General features: G+C 40.3%; 1 protein-coding gene across 1 annotated transcript in view; it reads right to left on the reverse strand.

Annotated features, from left to right (window-relative positions):
* Nucleotides 1-7704: 7704 nt before the first annotated feature.
* Nucleotides 7705-24461, reverse strand: part of LOC109973584 (dehydrogenase/reductase SDR family member on chromosome X-like) — a 32784-nt gene continuing 16027 nt past the window's right edge. Inside the window, 7 exon segments of the mRNA XM_020623291.1 lie at nucleotides 7705-8068; nucleotides 9279-9486; nucleotides 12826-12985; nucleotides 12988-13023; nucleotides 13153-13254; nucleotides 14394-14462; nucleotides 19516-19623. Coding sequence (XP_020478947.1) covers nucleotides 7889-8068; nucleotides 9279-9486; nucleotides 12826-12985; nucleotides 12988-13023; nucleotides 13153-13254; nucleotides 14394-14462; nucleotides 19516-19623 — 863 coding nt within the window. The 3' untranslated portion in view covers nucleotides 7705-7888.

Here is a 24461-nt window from a genome sequence, read left to right on the forward strand (position 1 = left end):
CAGCTCTTCAAGGACAGTCATGTTTCTATTTAGAAGTTTTCTAAGCTTCATAACTTTGAAATATTTAGCTTTATTTTGAAAATCTTGCCCCATTCAAATGAATGGGAAACTTCTACTTCAGCATACTTTCAGCTATTTCAGCTATCAAAATGTTCAGGTCTTCAAGGACATTCATGCTTCTATTCAGAGGTTTTCTAAAGTTCATCATTTTGAAAATCTCACCCCATTCATTTGAATTGGGCAATTCAACTTCAGCATGCTTTCAGCTATTTCAGCTATCAAAATGTTCAGGTCTTCAAGGACATTCATGCTTCTATTCAGAGGTTTTCTAAAGTTCATCATTTTGAAAATCTCACCCCATTCATTTGAATTGGGCAATTCAACTTCAGCATGCTTTCAGCTATTTCAGCTATCAAAATGTTCAGCTCTTCAAGGACAGTCATGTTTCTATTTAGAAGTTTTCTAAGCTTCATAACTTTGAAATATTTAGCTTTATTTTGAAAATCCACATTTAAATGAATGGGAAAATTATTTTTCAGCATAATATCAGGTATCAAAATGTTCAGGTCTTCAAGGACATTCATGCTTCTATTCAGAGGTTTTCTAAAGTTCATCATTTTGAAAATCTCACCCCATTCATTTGAATTGGGCAATTCAACTTCAGCATGCTTTCAGCTATTTCAGCTATTAAAATGTTTAGCTCCTCAAGGACATTCATGCTTCTATGCAGACGTTTTCTAAACTTCATACTTTTGAAATATTTAGCTTTATTTTGAAAATCTTGCCCCATTCAAATGAATGGGGAAATTCCAACTTCAGCATACGTACAACTAGCAAAAGTATTCAGGTGTAAAAATGTTCTGCATTTTCAGGGCAATTTTTCAGCACTCAGCATCCATACGCATTTTCTTCAGAAAATGCAATTTTCTAGTTTATTTTATTATTTGGAAATGCCAGAATTTGTATATTATCATTTTGTCTGGCTGCTTACATAATTAAAAATAAATAAATACATCAGACATTACTAAGAAACAGTTACTCAGTACTTGAGTAGTCTTTTCACCAAATACGTTTTTACTCTTGAGTACTTTGACTACTTTTTACTTCTACTTGAGTAATATTATTTTGAAGTACAGCTACTCTTGAGTACAATTTTTGGCTAATCTACCCACCTGTGTTTGTTTTGTGATCAGTGCTCTTATTAAAGAGAGAACATTCTGCTTTTACTCATCGGGCCTTATAACTGAGTTCGCCCTCGACATTATCGGCAGATTTACACGCTGCCCCTGCTAATTAATGTATTTTCTATGCTCCTTTTATCATGCCATCAAGAAGGTCAGTCTATTTATTATTGTTAGAAGTTTTCATAGTAGTACAACATAGTAGTACCATCAGATATGTTGCTTTGTGTATGTTTCGCTGTTTGATATTTTGTGTGTGTGTGTGTGCCTTACTTACACTAAATGGTATGTATAGAAAACATCCAACAGAAATTGCTGCCTGCATCTCTAAGTTGTAAATTGATACATTGTAACAGAATACTTTTGTTCAAAAACATTGCACATTCTTTCATGCTGTCATTTATATGCATCTCTGTGTACCCAGTTTATATTTTTGAAGTTTTCTTTGACTTTGGAGCCTTTAATCATTTTTATTACATCTTTGCACTTAAAAAAAATTCTTAGATTTTTATTCACACCTTATAATTGGTTAAATAAAGTTGTACTTTTAAAAAGCTGGATTAGGGTTATCAGGGTCATTTTAATGGTTTGTAATGTTTGTTCTCTGATTAAATAAAACACTCATGATTGCACTTGGATAAAGGAATGCATCTGATTTGACTTTTGCTTTTTTTTAAACTAAATCAGTTAAAGGCATAAACTGTATTTTGTTTTGTCATTTGGTGATTTATTCTACAATTGTAAAGCCTCCATGTACAGTATACAGACTGTGCGTAGCAGGGGGTTATAGGAGTTTCAATGAGATTGCTTACAGCGTGGCATATAGGCAGCCAGGTTAAATCCTCTGTTGGAGCCTTTATTAAGTACGTGTTCTCTAGGCATTAAAGCGCAGCACTCTTACCGCTGCAGCCTGGGTTCAAGTCAGGGTTGCGTCAGGATGGGCATCCAGCGTAAAACACGTGCCAAATGTCAACATGTGAGTTGTCATCATGATGATCCGCTGTGGTGACCCCTAAACGGGAAAAGCTGAAAGTGACTTTCTATTCTCTCCCCACCGGGGGTCTGCCGTTATCTCTGCAGTTGTTAAATGGTGTTTCCTGGGTGTTTGTTACATATAATACTGTTTAGTATATTTACATTTACTGTGGTTTATTTCCTGAAAGTATTTATGATTTTAATGTAGTGTTTTTCTTATGTAGCTTTTAACAGTAATAAAATGTTTCATTTCTATGTAACCTCTGGGAGAAAAACTCTGAGTAATCAATTTGTAGTTATTTTGTCTTTATTTAGTGTCCCTTACTTATGTACTTGTTGCATGCACTTTAACCATTTGTGATCATTTGTACTCATTTTCAGAATCAGCGTTATCAGTCAGGTGTGTTGGACACAAGGAATTTGGTGGGGGTGGTCTGCAGGAATCTTCTCTGCCCTCCTTTTTACCCATGAGGTGTACAGGTCCTTTATGGAGGGCAGGCTGACACTGATGATCTTTTCTGCAGTCCTGACTGTCCGCTGGAGTCTGTTCCTATCCTTTTTGGTTTCTGAGCCAAACAGGACAGGAACAATCCACTATCATCTCTACTGTTTTGAGTGTGTTCAGCTCCAGGTTGTTGCAACTGCACCACAGGGTCAGCTGTTCAACCTCCGATCTGTAGGCCAACTTGTCACTGTTTCAGATGAGACTTATGACCCTTGTCATCCGAAACTTTAGTAGTTTAATAGAGTAGTCCTCTGAGGTGCTGTCACTGGTGTAGAGGGAAAACAGCAGCGGAGAGAGCACACATCCCTGAGTGGCGCATCTGCTGATGGTCTAGGTGCTGTATGTGGTTTCCTCCAGCCTCATCTGCTGCTTCCTGTCTGTTAGAATGCTGGTCATCCACTGACAGGTGGGGGCAGGCACAGTGAGCTGGGTCAGAGTAGAATGGAGGATGTCCGGGATCATTGTGCCTATGAGTTTCTGCTGTTTTGGTTAGCCATGCTGCTAACATAGCCTACTCTCTACCTTAGCACCAGTTCTACCACCAGTGTGTCTATAAAAATAAACAGTTTAACATCCATTACTAATGAAAATGCATTGTGTGACATTATGGTGAATTAACTGTGGCCGAAATTTGACAGTGAATAGCAGTACGGATCCACACTGGGGGTCAACATCCTGATCATCCCCCATATGTGACTGGTCAATGCAGTCGGATGATGTCACCACCCAGTGCCTTGTGGTGAGAGTGAAAATAGCATAAATGGTCACACATAGCTTCAGTTAGAAGCCAGAAGTTCATGCACATAGCACTCATGCTATGAGTTCCAAAGAGACTTGTGCAAAATCATACAGGAGACAAGCCGGTCAGTTGAGCTGGTGGCAAAACCTTTTACAGTGCTTGTACATTGTTGTCTTTTTCTGCATATGATAATTCATACTCAGAAAGTAGAACTGAAGTGACATTCATTATAATATGATTATGTAAAACATGTCAAGATGCACCTGCATTGTTTTGCATTTTGTGACTTTCAGTCAAATAAAAGACTATTTTTCCAGTCATATATTTCATCATTTAAGAGTTCTTAAAAAGTGTTTTTGTCCCATCTACCACTTTGCTGTTAATCAATAATAACTCTTGTAAAATTCAGATATTTTCCCCTTCAAGCCTAATATCAGCAGGGAGACTGTGTAATTAGTTTCTTAGTTTTGTGCTTTTGTGTAGTACGGGGATTATGACAAGGAAGGACCTTCATTTGCAAAGTTTATCAGCATGGCAATCAGTAACAACCGGTCAGGGGGCATCTGCAGCTACGACTTCTTCCACAGGCTGACAACACACCCCTCTTAGGGGGCAGGGAAATGTTCAGGAGGATGGAGGTGCAGATAACACAGAGGGCTGTTAGCTAGCTAGCCAGCCAATGTTTCCTCGGATGCAGTGACACAAAATGAACCGGTTTTTGAAACAAAAAAAGTGATATGGGAGACAACTCTGCACCAGTAAAAGTCCCAAAGCATATGGTGAGCAAATATGACCCTGAATACATTAAACACATCCACTGAATACATAATTTTTCTCATTTATTTGTCAAGAAGGTCCTTGGAAAGTTTTTAACAATCAAAAGTGGGCTTTGGGTTACTATGTAAAGTGCCCTGAGATGATTTTTGTTGAAATTTGGTGTGTCACAATAACCTGCTGGCCTAAACCATGTATACTGTCACATTTTATCTGTTACACATTCAGGTATCAGGTGGATTTGTCACTTAATTTCACTTCATTACCCAGTCTGTTAAACAATATCTGTAGGGTTGTTTTTTTTGTCCCAACAAATTAGTAGCAAGCAATCCCATCAATGTCATTTTTAACTTGACTTAACAATGTAAGCTATAAATCGTGGGTGATATTTGCTACAAATAAACTGAATTTGAAGTTTGATTTCCAGAAGGCCATAACATATAAGCAACCTTAGGGTTGTTATTCAAAAAAAGTAAAGTACTTGCTACATTTAAAAAAATGAAATGCATTACTTAATTGCTCCCTGTAAAAAGTCATTGCTAAGACTAATTACATTACTTTTGTTACTCCACAAAAATCACGTAATTGCATATGCCCAGTAGACACGTACTCTAAGCTCTCAAATGTTTTTAATTTTGTGTAGTTTCCATCTTGGTGTAACACTGGTAAGATAGCGTGCAAAGGTTTTCATGTCTGAAACCGTTTCCTGTATTTTGCCGAGTTATTTTCTGATTCTACTGTAGAAATTGGCAACATTGCCCCTGTTGTGTATGATGCTAGAAGCCTGGTCATCTCTGCTTTTGTTAACTGTTGCTGTTGAAAATCAGGCGTCATTCTAGGTCAGAGGGTCTTTATCTTCCAGCTTTGGGTTAGTATGTTGCCTTTGCGGGTGCTTAGAGAGGTTTGATGTCGTGTTCACAGCAGTGGATAGTTGTTACCGGCCTGGGCACATCATAATAACAAATATGAAGTAATGTGTGTATCTCCACCAATCTCCACCCTTCAGATGTTCTAGACCAGGGCTGCCCAATACGTCGAGTGTGATCAACCTGTCAAACGCAAAGGTAGTGTCGGTAGATCTCGCGTCAATATAATCAGCTTAGTTAATGCTTTCAAACGAAAAAAGCCACATTTTGGGGAACTTCCAAAACCTTGCATCAGAGCTGGAGACGCCACGGAAAGCATGTGCGCAACTTGCCAGTGAGCTGGCTGATGTTCTCACCATCATCTTCAATCTCTCCCTCAGCCAGAGCATTGTTCCCACCTGCTTTATGACTACAACATCATCCCCCCTACCCAAGAAGAGCCTGGTCACCTGCCTGAACGATTGCAGGCCAGTGGCACTCACCCTAATTATTATGAAGTGTTTTGAGAGAGCAGTGCTGGCCCGCATTCAGAGCACTATACTGGACACCCTGGACCCCTGCAGTATGCCTACCGGCCCAACAGGGCCGCCTCAGATGCCATCGCGGCTGCCCTCCACTATTCCCTTTCTCACCTGGAAAATGGAGACTCCTACATCAGGATACTCTTCATTGACTACAGCTCCGCCTTCAACACAGTTGTCCCCCACAAACTCACCCACAAACTGTCCACACTGGGTCTGCACCCCACCATTTCATTTGTATTTTGTGGCATTCATGTGGACGGCAAAGTAAGAATTTCATTGTACAGGGAAACACATTTTCTAACTGTGCATATGACAAATAAACACAGCTGAATGGAAGACAAAAAGCCAGTGTGTGCATGGAAATCACTGAGAAACAGGGCAGTTCTTTGTGTGTTGCTGTCAGTGGTGCTCCTATTGTATCATGATCCTCTTCTAATACTCTGGTGGCCTGAGGTGAGATTACAATTAAATGTGCACTAACCCTAACCTAATTTGTTATTTGTGTCTAAAGGCACAAATATACAATGATCAGCCAAAACATTTTGACCACTTGCCCTCAGCCCCACCCTCTACACCCTGTTCACCCACCCTTGACCAGCTGCATCACTGTCTGGTATGGCAGCACTACTGCTACGGACCGCAAGCGCCTGCAGAGAGTGGTAAAGACTGCAGAGAAGATCACCAGGACTCCACTGCCCTCTCTGCAGAGCATTTACCACCACAGGGTGCGTAGGAAAGCTGCCTCTATCCTCAAAGATCCCAGCATGGACTATTCACCTTCCTACCCTCTGGCCAGAGATTCAGAAGTGTGACATGCAGGACCAGTAGACTGAAAAACTCTTTCTTTCCCTCTGCCATCGGACTCCTAAACAGCTGAGGAGTTTATTACCAGGAAATACGTGATGTACTGTTTACATTCTCAGTTTGCACATGTATAATTGCACATTGACTATTGACTGCTGCACATGCTGCTCCCATGCAGCATACATTCTCTATTATGTTCTTATATATTTTTATTATATTGCTGCATTTGCTGCTTAAAGTGCCTTAGATTTTGTGTTACTTATTTATCTACTTTTATATTTCACTTGTATTTTTGTGGCATTCATGTGGACGGCGAAGTAAGAATTTCACTGTACAGGGAAACACGTTTCCTAACTGTGCATATGACAAATAAACACTTCGACCTTTGACCAGAACTTGACATTGCGCGCTGCACAAAGCAGATTGACAATTGTTGGTCAGAGTTTGACAAACGCTTTCAAGATTTTGCCTCACTCGAGCCAGTCGCTACATTTATGTGCTATCCATTTAAGTAAGTTATTGAGGTTGATTCACTTGCATAAAAAATTGCAACACTGTTTCACCTGAACTGGTCTGGAGTGGAGGATGAGATATTGATACTACAGACTGACATTCAGGTGAGGTCCAGGGTTAATGGACCGTTTTGGAACTTACAGAGGAAAAGTACCCAAACATGAGGAAATGTGCGATTGACTGTATTATTTGGCTCTACTTATTTGTGTGAGTCAGCATTTTCTCACACAAATTTTATTAAGTCCAAATACCACTCGACCATGACTGATGACCATTTGGAAGTCTGCTTTAAGCTGGCTACCAGCAACTACTGTCCAGACTATGCAGCCCTGACTGCATAGTGCAAGTCATCAAACTAATGACCAAAAAGTACTGAACTGTAGTGTGCCTTAAGATTCATGCAGTTATGCAAGGTGTGCCAACATATATTGCGTTTACATAAGAAATAAATATATGCTTAGTATTTTAATTGTAGGTAGATCATTTTGACTTGGTCATTTGAAAAGTAGCTTGAAAGGCGAAAATGTGTGGGCACCCCTGTTCTAGACCATCCTGCCATTTTTGCTCTATCTGCATACAAACTGATTTTAGGTGATTGTTGCACAAGTGCATATAAAAAAGCATATTCAACTGTTTTTCTGCCCATTATGTAAATAATTGCAGTAGTTAAGCAAATCAGGTTGCTTGATTAGTAACTGAAATGTGATTACTGAATTTAGAAATGGCAACACGCTACATTACTGCGTTACATGCTGTTAGCATGGATTCTTCTTCACTATGCAAAACCTAGAAGCATACATTGGTTTCAGGCCTAATTTATCAATGGAAATGTTTCCATGGATAATTTTGTCATTTTTATCACAATGTCCAAAACATTGTTGTTTTCTTTAAGGCCTACACATCTAGATATTAAGTGTTGGAACAAAATAGGGTGAGGAAGTGGCTTCAAATACCATCTCTCAGATTGCTTTGGAGAAAGTGTAATGTGAGGGTCACAGCAGAGCACATCAGGCCTGAAGGCCCACGAGCTCACAGCTCTTCTTCCACAGCTCTGCTTGTAGCTCAGAGTTGTAGGAAAGGATGGAAGACTGTGTCTTTTGGCCGTTGTACAGGTAACAGCCCCCAACCCCCTCCATCTCAGAAGTAGCTACTGTGTAGATGGCTGTGGATGCTCCTTCTGCTGGAGTCTGAGAAGGACATAGAGTACATGAAGTAAAGGACTCTCAGGTTGTGTTCAAAGATGGCCTATTAACCAAGCAGTCCTACTATTGTTACTAGTAGACTTTCTGGACCTTATGTAATCACATTTACATTTAAGGATTTCTTATACAAGTGCTCAAATCTGGATTCAGCTAACTCTATTTACTGCATTAACTGTTATAAACTGCTCGCTTCAGCTCAGTGAATACCACCCAATGGGTGGTATTCATGTGGACATGTCAGGAGATTTCATCATAAGCATTATCAACATTCATAAATGTCTATAAAAGGCTGCCTGTTATGTGTCGACAAGTTTCATGCACTTTATATCACAAAGCTTCAACAGGATTTTTGCAATCACAATGACTGTTATGATGCGTGAAACTCAGATGGAGAGCAGGAAGTCACAAGCAGAATGAAGGGATAGCGGAAAGCCCATACTGCGCTAAATTAAATGCTGGAAAAAGGTATAAACTGCAAAATCATAACATATGTTAGATGTGATTCTTAAATTTTTCAACTGAACTGAAAGATTTGTCTGCTTTTGAGGCATACATTGTCCTTGCATAGAGATAATATAACATATCTATGGTCCTTTGGATTTCCTTAGCAACAAACATTCAATGGATAGTGTCTCTTGACATTAGCGTTATGGTTGTTTATTTAGCGCAGGTTAACCCCCCTGTTATGTTGCGGGTCAAATTGACCCACGAACATAACTGCTGAGCAGGCATCACCTGAGAAATGAACATAACAGGAGGGTTAACTTCTCTCAAGGGTCCAGTGAAATGCCATGTCATCGTGAAGCAGGACGGAGAAATCACTGCAGCTCATTACAGTTATGCAGCAGGGTAGCAGTTAGCTAGCTACAAAAGTGGTCACTGCAGGAGGAGTGTTGGCACACTTTGTTTCCCTTGGACCCAGATGCATAGGCAAGGTTTTCTTATTCTCAGATCCACAAATATGCTGGGTTTAAGGACAGGTGGAAAACTTGGACATTTGGCTTTTCATCTTGACTTTATTTGTAGATTGATGGACATGCATTTATGGCCTTTTATGAGGTGCATGTGTCAGTTTTTATTTTGTATTTTTTGAATATACATAATGAGTTTACAGCTATGCTCAAATGTCTTGCACATTAGGTCTACAAGAAAAAAAAAATCTAAATTAATTCAAGATCTGTTAGCAAAACTGTACCCTGAACAGTGTCTTTGCCACTGATTTCTTCAGCATCTGTGTGAGGCTCCACAAGTTATTGTACAGGGCTGTATCTACCATGCCAGGGTCCACAGCATTGACAGTCACCATAAAGCCGCCAGCAGTCAGCTGCTCTTGCAGATAGTATGTGAAGAGGACCAGAGCCAGTTTACTTTGGGAGTAGGCCCCATGGGAACTGTAGCAGATCCTGGAGAGAGGAGAAGGTGATATTAGGAGAAGGTGCAGATTAACTCTTAAGGAAGTGCAAGGGAGGAGCTGGTCAGTGAGAGAGAGCAGAAGAGAATCACAAGTTCCTATGCCACAGAGGTGGACGACTGCTCCCCTCCAGTTTCACAGCTCTAGGTTATCCAGGTTCTTCTTTTCCCCCCAAAAAACTACAGTGCTTACCAATGTGACAACAGCTCTGAATGAAAGTATAGACTAACATTACCAATTTTTTGATATATTATCCACTCTCATGGTTACAGCACAGCTGAATTACTGCAATATTTATCACTTTACCAACTTATCGATTGACCTCACAAGACCATCTAAATAACATTAGGCAGTGGGTGCACATATGGATTTAAACTCCACAATAATTTGAGAGCACCCTCGGTCAGCTAACAAAGTAGCCTAACTTTAGCAATACAAGCTAACCTTGCTGAAGCAATTTGTTTCCATATAAAAATAATCAATAATCATTTATCACTAACAATAAAACTACTCTTCATGCCCTGTTAGATTTGATCAGGTAAAACAATGGGTCCCTGTACATGAACATTCAGTAACCTCAGGCCCTATTTTTTTTTTCAGCAGCAGGAGGTAAAACCACGTGCAGTCAAAAAAAAAATCACACTTTTAATAAGGCACTGGTGGATTTCAGGCAAGCTCGCATAAAGGGGCACAGCCAGGAGAACATGGCCATTCAAGGAAATCAGTGAATTATTGCATAAGACTTGACATAGTTGAAGAAAAAAACCATGCCAGCGAGAGTTGCTTCAGCACAGAAGTACAACATAGGTACACATCGTTTTTTTGATCTTTCAGTCACATTTAAGATGATAATTCATTGTTGTAACATTGTGGATAAGTCAGAAAACAAGGAAAATCATGCCATGGGCAGTTTAATAACATGCAGTAAAACCACAGTTTTAGATGAACAGATCTTGTGGCAGCTTAGTTTTCCACTAATTTAACATCAAAAATAAATGACACATACTGTAGGATAAACTAAATTCATGAACTTAAGTGTTGACAAAAATCGTGATGACATTCGGTCCTTAAAGCTAAATAGGCAGCAGCTTGCTAACAGCTAACTAGCCAACTTACCTTTACTATGAGCTGGGTGTGTCAACATGGAGCAAATGAACATCGTGCAATCAGCACTCAAACTGTCTGTGAACATCTGGGGATTTATCATGTTTGAACTCTGGTACAGTGAACATTGCTGTAATGTTATGCCATGAGACCGGGCAGCAGGTGGAATAAGTGTTAGCGAGCTGTTAGCTAACTAGCTTACTGGAGAGCTTCCCATTTCCACGGCAAATTTCAAACGAGGCCATGATATTCACTAATCATCAAAATTGTTATTTGAATGCATCAAGCCCATTTCTATTAAGTCTAACCTAAAGTATTGTTTCTGTCACATCTGTCAATGCACATTCATCAGGCTTCAAGAGTCAAGAATAAAGTCCAATTTTGAACACGTGCAGTTTGTGGAATTGATGTATCATCTGCTCAGTGCATTATGCCTATGACCCCGTGATGTATTTTTGACAGTCAGGTCACTGTTGTAAATTCATATTTATATTGAGGAAAGCACAAACCTACTTTTTCAGTTCTTATTTACAATTTCTTGAAGTTGTAACTCTTAAAAGCATATTCTCACAAACAAAATACACTACATATTTTATATATGATTTGACTTACACGAGTTTATGAAAATACATTTTGTGCACAATGCATGGTATTGACAGCTATCTTCCCTCATACCATTCATTTTGATTATTGGACCACTGCTACATGGTAATAAAGGACACCTATCACTCTGTCCCCCATGCAGCCCTCAGTCTCTCTGATCACTACATGGTCCATCACATCCCAACCTATAGAGAGAAACTTAAAGCTGCAAAACCTGTTGTTAAAGCAGTGAAGAGATGGACCAAGGAGGCTAAGCCAAAGCTACAGGCCTGCTTTGACTGCACAGATTGGAGTGTATTTGAGGTGTGTGCCCACCATGACCTTCTGCACATTGTTAAACCCCAGTTCTTTTACTGGACAGATCTGAGTAAGGAAGGAGTCCGTCTTTCTTGATTTTAGTGCTGGTTTATTTACAAAAATATATATATAGATATATAAAAGGATTACAGAACACAACCCAGGGCTCCCTCCTTCAGACAAGCTGCTGGAGAATGGAGAAGAGAGCAGGAAAAAAGCACCCGGAGTCACAGAGCCTAATACATTTACCAGTTTTGGGCTAACCCCTTACACAGATGAAGTCCGTCCAGCAGACTCCATCTCTTATCTAGAGCTCCACAGGCTTGGAGCACCTGCGTATTACCTAGTCATAACAAAATGAAGAACTCCATGTGTGTGTATGTTGTTATGTGATGTGTAACTAAAACATTCAGACATAATTCTTATACAAGATTAAAACAAGAAAACAATTGGTGTCATGGCTTACTGCTAAGCTTGAAACAGAGCAGACTAGAGCAGACTTTGAATCTTACTAAACTACATTACTAACACATTGAAGTCTAACACATTAAAGTCTAATAATTATCTGACTAATTTATTAATTTCTAACAACATACAACAACAATAGGCCCTGGCTTACAGTAAGACTCAAACAGTTTTGTCATGACAAAGAAGAGGCCTACAGAAGTGGGGACAGGATTTTGTACAGGCAGACCAGGAGCACATTGATAAGGAAGATCATAGTAGCAAAGAGGAGCTACTCTGAAAAGCCAAAAAACCAGTTTTCAGCCAACAACCCCCTTGTCTGTTCTGGAAAACTCTGAAAAACATCACTAGCTACAAAATGTGCTCTAAAATCCTTGATATGAACCAGATCTGGGTCATCTTTTAAGGTATGATAGGCAGTCATACTGTGCGTCTTACCTGAACATTCCAGGGTTCTGTGGCAAAAAATGTGTTGTGTGGTTTTCAATGTTAATTTTAAATGGCTGTCAGATCCAGAATCCAGATCAGATTTGGATGAAATTTGCTTTGATGATAGACATTGCCACCCTACATATGCATGTCAAATTTCAAATGATTTTGATAACTTTTGACACATATATGAATTTAAATTTTTTTGCCCATTGTTAAAGATAGGGATTTTTGTGATTTTTTGTTATTTTATTTGACCTTGACCTTTTTCAGCCAAAATCTAATCACTTCTAGGGTTGGTCTCCACCAATGTCTATACCACGTATGCTGATGATCCATCTAGTCGTTTGTCTGTAATCCTGCTAACCAATACACACAGAACGAAAAACATAACCTCCCTTGGCAGAGGTAAAGTGTTTGTGAAACTGCTTACCTCCTATTTAAGTCATCCATGTCCAAGACTCCTGCAAAGTGTGTAGCTGAGGACACATTGACGATTCTGGAGCAACAGCCCTGTCGCCCTGACTTCTTCAGCATATCCAGCAGCAGGTTGGTCAGCAGGCAGTGGCCCAGGTAGGTTAGACCACAGTGGCATCTTCTGTCTGTCTCTCGGGAACCATCATGATTCCAGCTAAATCAAAAGAGCTATAATTTTAGATTTTGAAGAGAATAGGCCATTACTCACTCTTTCTGATAAACAGTTTGACTTTGTAATACTAGATTGACATTTCACGTATTTACAGTGGCAGTGAAACCCTACCGTTGTTAACCAGTACGTGGAGGGGAAGACCTTTGTCTTTAAATGTCTGAACAAACTGTTGCACTGATTTCAGCGAAGACAGGTCCACAAAGACAAACTCAGCTGTGAACAGAAAAATCATGTTGGCACAGAAAGTTTTTTGCACCTTTGGCAAAATGACCCTATATACATACAAAATATGACTTAATGCGTTAGGCTTATCAATTTAAAGGCTTAACAAATTAAAAAGGAACTTAACACTAAGTCACCTGTAGGAGTGAATAAAGCACATCAAAGGTCAGCTTCATTCCACACAGAATTCCAAAAATGGGCTGGATAGAATTAATGACACCTTTTCAAAATCATCACAAACAGCTGTATTTCAAGCATGTGATGCTCCTTTAATTTGTATTGAAACTCACCTGTAGCCATTAACAGGTGCTGGCAATATAAAACTCACACCTGCAACCAGTTAAAATGAAGGAAAGTTGACTCAACCTCTGTGTCGTATGGACCACACTGAGCATGGAGAAAAGAAAGAAGAGCAAATAATTGTCTGAGGATTTGAGAACCACACCAGCAGAAAAGCCTGGACAATCTCAAGGCTAAAGTTCATCTCCAGAGATCTGGCTGTTCCTGTGTCCAAGAAGTTTACAGCCCATGGCACTGTAGCTAATCTCCCTGGACATAGGTGAAAGAGAAAAACAGATGGCAGACTGCAACGAAGGATTGTTCAAATGATGGATAAAGGACCTCGATCAATTTCTAAACAAATTCAGGCTGACCTGCTGGCACAGGGTGCAACAATGCCATCTTGCATTATCTGTCGCTGGATGTCTTGACTGTGTGTGTATGGCTTTATGAAATCTGAAGACTACCAGTGAATTCTGGTGCACAACGTAGGGCCCAGTGTCAGAAAGTTTGATTTCCAACAGAGGTCATTGGTCTTAGAGCAGGACAATGACCCAAAGCAGACTTCAAAAAGCACCAGAAATGGTTTCAGACAATGAGCTGGAAAGTTCTGAAGTGGGCAGCAATAAGTCCAGATCTAAATCCCATAGAGATCTCAGAACAGCAGATGGGAGAAGGAACCTTCAAATCTGAGAGACCTTGAACAGTTGGCAAAAAAAGAGTGGTCCAGAATTCAAGTAGAGAGGCGGAAGAAACTCACTGATGGTTACAGAAAGCAACTGATTTCAGCTATTTTAAAGGCCCCAATTTGGCCAAAATATGATTGAATGGAAAATGTGACAAATAATTACCTTTTCCCTCACTGTCTTCGTCATTAATCTTCCTGACAGCTGCTATGCCCTCTTCTCTCTCGTTCCCAGCTGGAGATGGAGATCAGAGAGGCTTGTGGGGCAGATGACCAGCGAATAGCCACTGCAACTCAATTCTACTGCCTACATTGACTCATGTCATCTGACTATAGCGGCACAAATTATGTATCATGGAATTTATCAGCTGTCAAAAATATAAGACATCAATCTAAGCTTTATAGTAAATCATCTTCACTATGGACCAAAATACTGCACAAATATACACTCACTGGCCACTTTATTAGGTACACCGGTACAATTGTAAGCAATTCAATGCAACATTTCTGCCTTAACATTTGTGTTTATGAAGCTCAAAATGTTTCAGAATGTATATATTCGATTATATGTTTTTTATTGAGATCATAGTTAAAGGTGGTGTTATACTAGACTACATTATATTTAGAGCTGTCTCTATAATTTTGTCCTCCCTAGCTAACAGTGCCTATAAAAAAAAAAATTCACCCCTTTGGACGTTTTACCTTTTTACTGATTTTATAAATCAATCATGGTCTAAATAATTTGGCTTTTTGACAAAAATTTATTTTTTTTTTTTTACAAAAAACCTTTTTAATGTCAAAGTGAAGACAGGTTTCTACAAAGTGATAAATTAAATAATATGTAATATGAAATAAGTGGCCCTGCGATGGGCTCGCAACCTGTCCAGGGTGTACCCCGCCTTTCGCCCGCAGCTGGCTGGGATTGGCTCCAGCCCCCCGTGACCCCATTTGGGACTAAGCGGTTTGGAAAATGGATGGATGGATGGATGAAATAAGTGACTGCATAAATATTAACCTCTTTAAAATGACTGGCCTAATTCAACAAAGGTCCAGCTAGTTGGTGCTAATAGTCTCACAATTAGTGAAATGGGGATCACCTGAGTGCAGTGAATGTGTCTCAAGTGATTGTAATATAGACACCTATGTCTGGAAAATCCAGACTTTATATTTTAGGAAGAACCACTCCCCTCTGCTGCCTCTGACCACCAAAGGGACTGAGGTGGAGAGGGCTGACAGCCACAAGTTCGTGGGCCTGCAGGTGACATCTGACGTGAGCTGGTCACTGAACACAGCTGTCACAGTGAAGAAAGCCCAGCAGCTGCTATACTTCATTAGGCAGCTCAGAAAAGCTGGGCTGAACTGTCGCCCTCTCACCCAGTCCTCTAACTGGAAGGGAGCATCCTCACTACTGGCATCACAGTCTGGTATGGTAACACCACACAGGCAGAGAGGAAAGCTCTTCAAAGGTCATAAAGACTGGAGAGAGGATCATTGGGACTGAACTGCCTGCTATAGACACACTGTACACACAGCGCTGTCATAAAAGGGCGGAAAACATATTCAGTGACCCACGCCACCCAGCTCACTCCCTGCTCAGACACAAAAACTGCACCCATAGCCTCAGGTACAGCAGGGCGGACAGTATCATCACACACAGAACTAGACTTTACAACAGCTTTTTCCCTGCTGCAGTAAGACTGATGGCAAATACGAAAATGTGAGAATATATATGTGCGATAACCCCTTACTAGACATGCGCAATAATAATACAGAAATGTTCTACAAGGTATTTTTGTAACAGCATCTCATCAACAGTGTTCTCTTGTGGGACCTGAATAATAGCAGGACATTCTCTACCAAGCAATGGAAACAAGCCTGAAAATAAAATGTGTTTTAGTATGTTATAACCCCTCACTAATTCACCAAGCATAATGACATATCCAACTCCACCATGTGAATTACTAAGTGGTCTTATGATAAATGGTCTTATATTTGTGTAGCGCCTTTCTATGCTTTACAGCACACTCAAAGCGCTTTCACACTATTTGGCCATTCACCCATTTGCACTCCCAAACACTCACACATTCACACACCAGTGTCATCACCGGGAGCAACAGGGGGTTTAATGTCTTGCTCAAGGACACTTCAACATGTTGACTGGACAAGCCGGGAATCGAACCACTAATCCTCCGGTTAGGAAACGACCCGCTCTACCTCCTGAGCCACAGCCGCCCCCCTTCATAAGTGTGATGTATGAAGTTACCTGGGGAAAATACTATTACCCTATTTTTGTGTATTGCGGTTTTAATGCTTTGTTGCCTTTATGTAACTTTTTTTAAGACTGTGTTCTTTCTGGCTTTTAACTCCTTACCTGACTCCAAAGGAGAGCTGCACAAGAATTCCTATATGCCTAGACTGTCTATTTAAGCATAAATGGCAAATCAAATTGTGATTTGATTTGACTTATGGTAGAGTGGCAAAGAGAAAGCCACTATTGAAGAAAATTCATATCATAGACTCCATAGTCAAGTCAAAGAAGGTTCTTTGGTTTGATGAGACCAAAATGGTGCTTTTTGGTCATAAGACAAGACGCTATGTTTGGTGGACACCTAACACTGCAAATCACCATAAACACACCATCCCCACCGTGAAGCACAGTGATGGCAGCATCATGGTGTGGGGATGCTTCTCAGCAGCCGGCCCTTGGAGGCTTGTAAAGGGTAAAATGAATGCAGCAAAATATAGGAAAATCCTAAAGGACAAACTTATTCAGTCTGCAAGAGAACTATGGCTTGGGAGAAGATTTATTTTCCAGCAAGACAATGACCTGATGCGTACAGTGAAAGCTACACAGAAATGGTTTAAAGACAACAAGGTGAATGTTCTGAAATGGCCAAATCCCAGACTTCAATCCAATACAGAATTTGTGGCTGGACTTGAAAAGGGTTGTTCACACCTGATGCCACACAACCTGGCAGAGCTTGAGCAGTTTTGCAAAGAAGAATGGAGTAAAATTGTAGTGTCCAGATGTGCAAGCCTGAGTGACACCTATCAACACAGTGCTGTGATTGCAGCCAAAGGTATATCTACTAAATACTGACTTGAAGGGGGTGAATTTTTATGCAGTCACTTATTTACCATTACATATTTTTATTTAATTGACATTACTTTATAGAAACCTGTTTTCACTTTGACAGTTTTTTGTAATTTTTTTTGTCAAAACAGCCAAATTATATTGATCATGATTGATTTATAAAATCAATAAAACATCCAAGGGGGTGAATACTTTTTATAGGCACTGTACATACAGTACATGAGAGGATCAGATTAGGAACAACTCTGTAAAGAAAATAAAAAGTCAGTTTTACACAATTACAGTGGTGTGAAAAAGTGTTTGCCCCCTTACTGATTTCTTATCTTTTTGCATGTTTGTCACACTGTAATGTTTCAGATTGTCAAACAAATTTATATATTAGTCAAAGATAACACAAGTAAACACATCATGCAGTTTTTAAATGAAGGTTTTTATTATTAAGGGAAAACAAAATCCAAAACTATATAGCCCTGTGTGAACAAGTGTTTGCCCCCCTGTCAAAACACTGGTTTATCGCACCTGAGTTCAATTTCTCTAGCCACACCCAGGCCTGATTACTGCCACACCTGTTCGCAATCAAGAAATCACTTAAATAGGACCTGCCTGACAAAGTGAAGTAGACCAAAAGATCATCAAAAGCTAGACATCATGCCGAGATCCAAAGAAATTCAAAAACAAATGAGAAAGACAATAATGGAGCTCTATCAGTCCGGAAAAGGTTATAAAGCCATTTCTAAAGCTTGGGGACTGCAGCGAACCACAGTGAGAGCCATTATCCACAAATGGCGAAAACATGGAACAGTGGAGAACCTTCCCAGGAGTGGCCGGCCGACCAAAATTACCCCAAGAGCGCAGCGACAACTCATCCAAGAGGTCACAAAAGACCCCACAACAACATCCAAAGAACTGCAGGCCTCACTTGCCTCAGTTAAGGTGAGTGTTCATGACTCCACCATAAGAAAGAGACTGGGCAAAAATGGTTTGCATGGCAGAGTTCCAAGACGAAAACCACTGCTGAGCAAAAAGAACATAAAGGCTCGTCTCAGTTTTGCCAGAAAACATCTTGATGATCCCCAAGACTTTTGGGATAATACTCTGTGGACAGACGAGACAAAAGTTGAACTTTTTGGAAGGTGTGTGTCCCATTATGTGTGGCGTAAAAGTAACACCGCATTTCAGAAAAAGAACATCATACCAACAGTAAAATATGGTGGTGGTAGTGTGATGGTCTGGGGCTGTTTTGCTGCTTCAGGCCCTGGAAGACTTGCTGTGATAAATGGAACCATGAATTCTGCTGTGTACCAAAATATCCTGAAGGAGAATGTCCGGCCATCCGTTTGTGACCTCAAGCTGAAGCGAACTTGGGTTCTGCAGCAGGACAATGATCCAAAGCACACCAGCAAGTCCACTTCTGAATGGCTGAAGAAAAACAAAATGAAGACTTTGGAGTGGCCTAGTCAAAGTCCTGACCTGAATCCAATTGAGATGCTGTGGCATGACCTTAAAAAGGCAGTTCATGCCCGAAAACCCTCCAATGTGGCTGACTTACAACAATTCTGCAAAGATGAGTGGGCCAAAATTCCTCCACAGCGCTGTAAAAGACTCATGGCAAGTTATCGAAAACGCTTGATTGCAGTTGTTGCTGCTAAGGGTGGCCCAATAATAATAATAAAAACCTTCATTTAAAAACTGCATGATGTGTTTACTTGTGTTATCTTTGACTAATATATGAATTTGTTTGACGATCTGAAACATTACAGTGTGACAAACATGCAAAAAGATAAGAAATCAGTAAGGGGGCAAATACTTTTTCACACCACTGTATATATAATAATATTACATTATATGCAATTGTGTAAAACTGACTTTTTATTTTATAAATCACTTTATTTGGCCAAATAGGTTACACACAAAAATGTGTTTCCGGTACAGAACCGAGGCCATCAGGTGCAACTTGGCATTCAGTGTCTTGCCCGAGGACACTTAGACATGTGGACCAAGGGAACCTCTAACCTTCCCTAACGTTCCCCGGTTGGGAAACGACCGCTCTATTATAGTCACCCCAATTAAGGCACACAGGTGGCATCTTCTTCTGACAGCATCATTTGTTTACATTAAAAGATTAAAAATAGGGAAAAGGGCAAAACTTTAATATAAAGCTAGACTGGAGAGATTTATTTAAAGGATAGCCTACCTATGACAACATGCATGCCAAGGCTTGCCAGGTGTCTCGCCGTCTCAAAACCCATTCCTCTGGTACCCCCCGTCACAATGGCAACCCTTCCATTTTGCTTGGGTAAAACTGTGGGGAGGAGAGAGGGTCCCACATGGCAATATTATGTATATTTAAAAGCAGTAGCATTATTTCCAGGGGGTATTCCAGAAAGGAGGTTAAGTAAACCCTCTGATTTTGTTCACCCTGAGTTGAAGGAAACTCTGGGTTGAGATCATTGTAGCTGAATGTAACTTATTCTGAAAAGCTAACATGTTGGCTGGCAGGTTTTCCTCTACAAACCCAGACATTCTATGTTTGTCTCCTCCCTCCAGCCAAGTCTAAGGAAGTCTGAAACACTGTGGCATTTCCTCTTTCATACAGCCCATATCTGAGCGTATTCATTTTCAGAAGTTTACAATAGGAGAAGAGGATAAAAATCTCATTAGATAGTAGCCTAACAGTTTGTTACCTCAGACCTCTTTACTAACATGAGCTTGTTTTAGCATAATTTCAATGGCTACATTTTTATTAAATCATCATTTAATCCTTGATATTTTCTTCAAATTGCTAAAATACAGTAATTATTACTTGGTCGGGCTAAATCAGAGGTCAATAAATACTTCTGTTTGAGTTCATCCTTTGCTGCCAACAGCATTGTATCCCTATTAACTTACTTATGATGGCTTTTTATAGTCCTCACATGTGCTCAACCCTGAGAGAATTACCTCAAAGTTAATTAAACTATATATCTGAAATAAAATAATAATAATTTAAACTTTGATCAGCTATTCTGGAACTGAAATCTCCAAGTTTTTCATCTCAGGGTTAGTCAACTCAGGGTTTGTAGACTCTGCTTTCTGAAACACCACACAGGCCACTGAGTTTTATTCATCCACTTCCAAACCGTGCAAGAAAGAAGAACCCTTTAGATTTTCTTTACAGTATTACATTTATCAGATTAGACACTTAAACACAACAGATCCAATCAATCAAAGTCAGAGTCTACAGCTGCACAATCAAATGTGGACTTTGCCAACTGATCTGCATGGAGCAAAACAGAAAGGTGGACTACAATATGTTGGGGAGGAAGGTCAAATCTGTAATTATAACAGCAATCAAGACATAAAATTGCATCTGCTACCCTTGTGATAGACCAACATTCAGAATTATATTTAATGACAGTGCATTAATATTGCCATCAGAATGTAAAGTCTGAGTATCAACCAGTCAGGCATGTTTGAAAGTCTTTACTTTCATGAAGTTAAATTACATATAATGTGCCATGCTCTACAGAGCATGACATTTTTAAAATTTCATCAGGTTTTAATGCAGAGAGGTTTTAATATTACAACATTTTTCTTGTTCTTCTGGTGCCGGCAGCTGTGGTTACTCGTGCTCTCTTGTGTTTATTGTTTTTCTTTGTTTTGTTGGTCTTTTGCAACTCATCCCGGATTACTTTTACCAGAGAACGGTTAAATATCGGACAACTCGCACCAAATGACCTTCCTCTAGTTTATGTGAACGAAGAATACTGTATGGACATTCTAATTGGAGGTGCAGCGGCAATATATGGGACCTGGAAAAAAACGCTGCTGTGGCAAGCAGGCGGGCACCTTGGTGCGGCTATGACAGAGGGGAACACGGACCCCACTCCTGTCTATTCACCTGGCAAATCTCTGCTCCCCTGGTAAACAAGATGGATGAAATTCTTCTCGTCAACAGGACTAACTGAGTTTCTACACTCTGCTGCTTTGTGCTTCACGGAGATCTGGCGGAGCGTCTTGATCGCAGACAGCGCGATACAAGTACTGGGTTTCCAGGTGTTCAGAGCAGATCGTGTAAAGCAGTGGTCCCCAACCCCCGGGCCGCGGACCGGTACCGGTCCGTGGATCAATTGGTACCAGGCCGCACAAGAAATCATTAATTATTTCCGTTTTATTTATTATCTGAGTCTGAACGATCTTTTATTTTGAAAAATGACCGTATTCTCTCGGTTACTTGAGCGCCAAAACTGGCTTACTTGTGGACATATTCAGCCTGCTTAATGAACTCAATCTGTCACTTCAGGGGAAAATGACAACTGTCTTCAAGTTGGCAGATAAAGTAGTTGCATTTAAAGCCAAACTGGATTTGTGGGGACGGCGCGTCAACGGAGGCATTTTGGACATGTTTCAAACATTAGCGGGGATTTTGGGTGAGACTGAGCCTGAGCCTTCATTCTCCCAGCTGGTGCACGATCACCTGTCTTTGCTTTTAAAAGAGTTCGAGCGCTACTTCCCAACCACAAAGGACCCACGAACTGCCAAGGAATGGATCCGCAACCCATTTGTCAACAAACCAGGTGAATCCAGCATGTCTGTGCAAGAAGAAGATCAACTGCTGGAGATTGCAAATGACGGCGGCCTTAAAATTATGTTCGAGACAACCACTCTGTCGGTGTTCTCGATTAAAGTCATGACAGAATACCCTGAGATCGCCACCACAGCACTGAAACGAGTGCTGGGGCTTAGGGCTAACATTGATTTAGCAACACAATGGATTCACTTTTTATTTATTACTCTACCGCAGCATCATCCTTCCCTCCACTAACCCACAGCTATCCCAACTTTTATCTTCTCCCAGTTGCTTAAGTTAAGCCAGAGTCAAAATGTCTAGGTTGCATTGAGCTGGCGCCCATTTTCCTTTTCTAAACATGAACAGAGCACATGAACAGTTCACACAAGGCTGAAGTTACTGTATGTTGTCAGCGAGGCTGTGAGTACGGGCCTCAAAGAGCACCGAGATACAGAGAAGGCAGAGGAAAAAGAGGAAGTTCCAGGGGAGGTTGGAGAGGACAAAGGAATTATTATTAAAATTCTGTGGCAGAATGCTTAGAACAGTTACACTGTATGCTTTTAATAAGTAAAGATAATCATAAAATGATTGTGTGTTTTGTTTGAAATAATCATTAGTGAAGGTGTTAAATAAAATATAAAATGGTTGTATTGAAAGGATGGGGAAAGGCGATTTTACATCTAACAAAATGAAAAGAACAGAATCACACAAGAGGAAGTAGAAACACATCCCTAACATGAGGATCTGCAAAGGTTCGTGTGTGCCTGCCAGAGAAGAGACACACAACATACTGAGGAAGTAACAAAAATGATGTTTCAGGCACAAAAGTAAAGATTTGACTGATAATTGTTTGATCAATGTCTAATCAATGATAATCCATGTTAGCCAAAGTAAAGTATTCAAAATATAAAGATTTATGTTCTGATTTTAAGGCATTGATAGTGTTGTGTGAGAGGCAGTCCAGGGAGAGGGCACCCCTCTGGGGTGCTCCCCCGCAAGCACAAGCCTGGGGGAGTGAGAAGCATGCCATTGTGGGAGAGAGAGCCCCTTCTCTGGGCGCCTGGACACAGGCATCGGCCTGTCAGAAGAGGATGCATGCCAACGAGGCAGTGAGCCCCTTTTCTGGGTGCTTGGATACAGGCATCGGCCTGTCAGAAGAGGAAGGTGCATGCCAACGAGGGAGTGAGCCCCTTTTCTGGGTGCTTGGACAGGCATTGGCCTGTCAGAGCAGGAGGATGCATGCCGTGATGGGATGATGAAACTGTGGCAGAGTCTCACAGTTAACCAGGGAAACTGAATTCCTGCTTTAAAGCTGATTAATGAAGAAATCATGAATTTTAACAAAAAGCCAAAATCCACCTGGCCTGGTGGGGAAAGGATGTCTTGCAAAAAAGACAGTTTTAGACATTTTCATGTCTTTATGAAGATTTGGACAAAAAGGAGACTGTTTATACACATTTTCACGTCATTTACACTTTCCTGAGTCACACAAGATTTGACCAAGAAAAACATAGTTTATCTGAATTTGTCCTATTTCTTTCTTCGAAAGTTTTGAGGATTGAACCGGATGAGCTCTGATATTTTTGTTTGTAAATTCTTTTCCCTTGTCAGAGCTTGAATAATGGCAAAAAGGAAAAAGAGGAACAAATGATTGCCCCAATCGGCCACCGCCCGCCCAGAGCCAGCTGAGGATCGGTGACGTGAGACCTTTGACTTTTATTCAGATCAAAAGCTTATCTCAACCATAATGATTTTAATCAGTATGATCATTTTAAATTTATGTTTAGAATTAGCAGTTGTTGATTTATTTAGATTGAAAGCCGATTATTGATGATTTTAAGGTTTATATTTTATTGCTTGTTGCTTTGCTGTAGCTCTGTTAAGCTTCTATATAAAATCCCTGAAAAAGTTTAATACTCTCTGTGATTATTGAGTCAAGTTGATGTTATTGACATTCCTATGATTTTGGTGGCTTAACACTTCTAAGTGGTAAGGGATAAGACACATTTTTCAGTGTTTGGTTACCCAATTCCCAGTGACTGTGATTACCTAAGTCTTAGTGAGTGTGTGAGGTTGCATAACAGTTCACAGGGTTGACAGAAGGCCCAGATTGAACTGCCAAAATGATTTTTAGACCGATACATCCGAAAAGGGTTTACAATTCATAGTATTAATAGTATGCCAACCTTCTCAACAGTGTTTCTGAAAGTTAAAACAGGCAGTGGCAACCCAGCGGTGTCAACAAGCTGCCTGGTTGCGGATACCTCACGGCAACAACACAAGCAGCACTTTTCTGATTGGATTTGTTGCTCTGGTGTTATGCCATACAAAACCGGCTGGCTGTCCAAAGGGAGGCAGTGTTTAGAAAGTTATATCAGAAAAAGATTTAATCTAAAATATCCAGTTATTTACTTGTTACATACTACACACTATTCTTTAAATATCCTATCCTTAATAACATCTTACAGTGGGTACGAAAAGTATTCATCCATCTATCCATTTTCTTCCGCTTATCCGGGACCGGGTCGCGGGGGCAGCAGTCTAAGCAAAGATGCCCAGACTTCCCTCTCTCCAGACACTTCCTCCAGCTC

The sequence above is a fragment of the Monopterus albus genome, unplaced genomic scaffold (assembly GCF_001952655.1).
Source record: "Monopterus albus unplaced genomic scaffold, M_albus_1.0 scaffold296.1, whole genome shotgun sequence".
Classification (NCBI taxonomy): domain Eukaryota; kingdom Metazoa; phylum Chordata; class Actinopteri; order Synbranchiformes; family Synbranchidae; genus Monopterus; species Monopterus albus.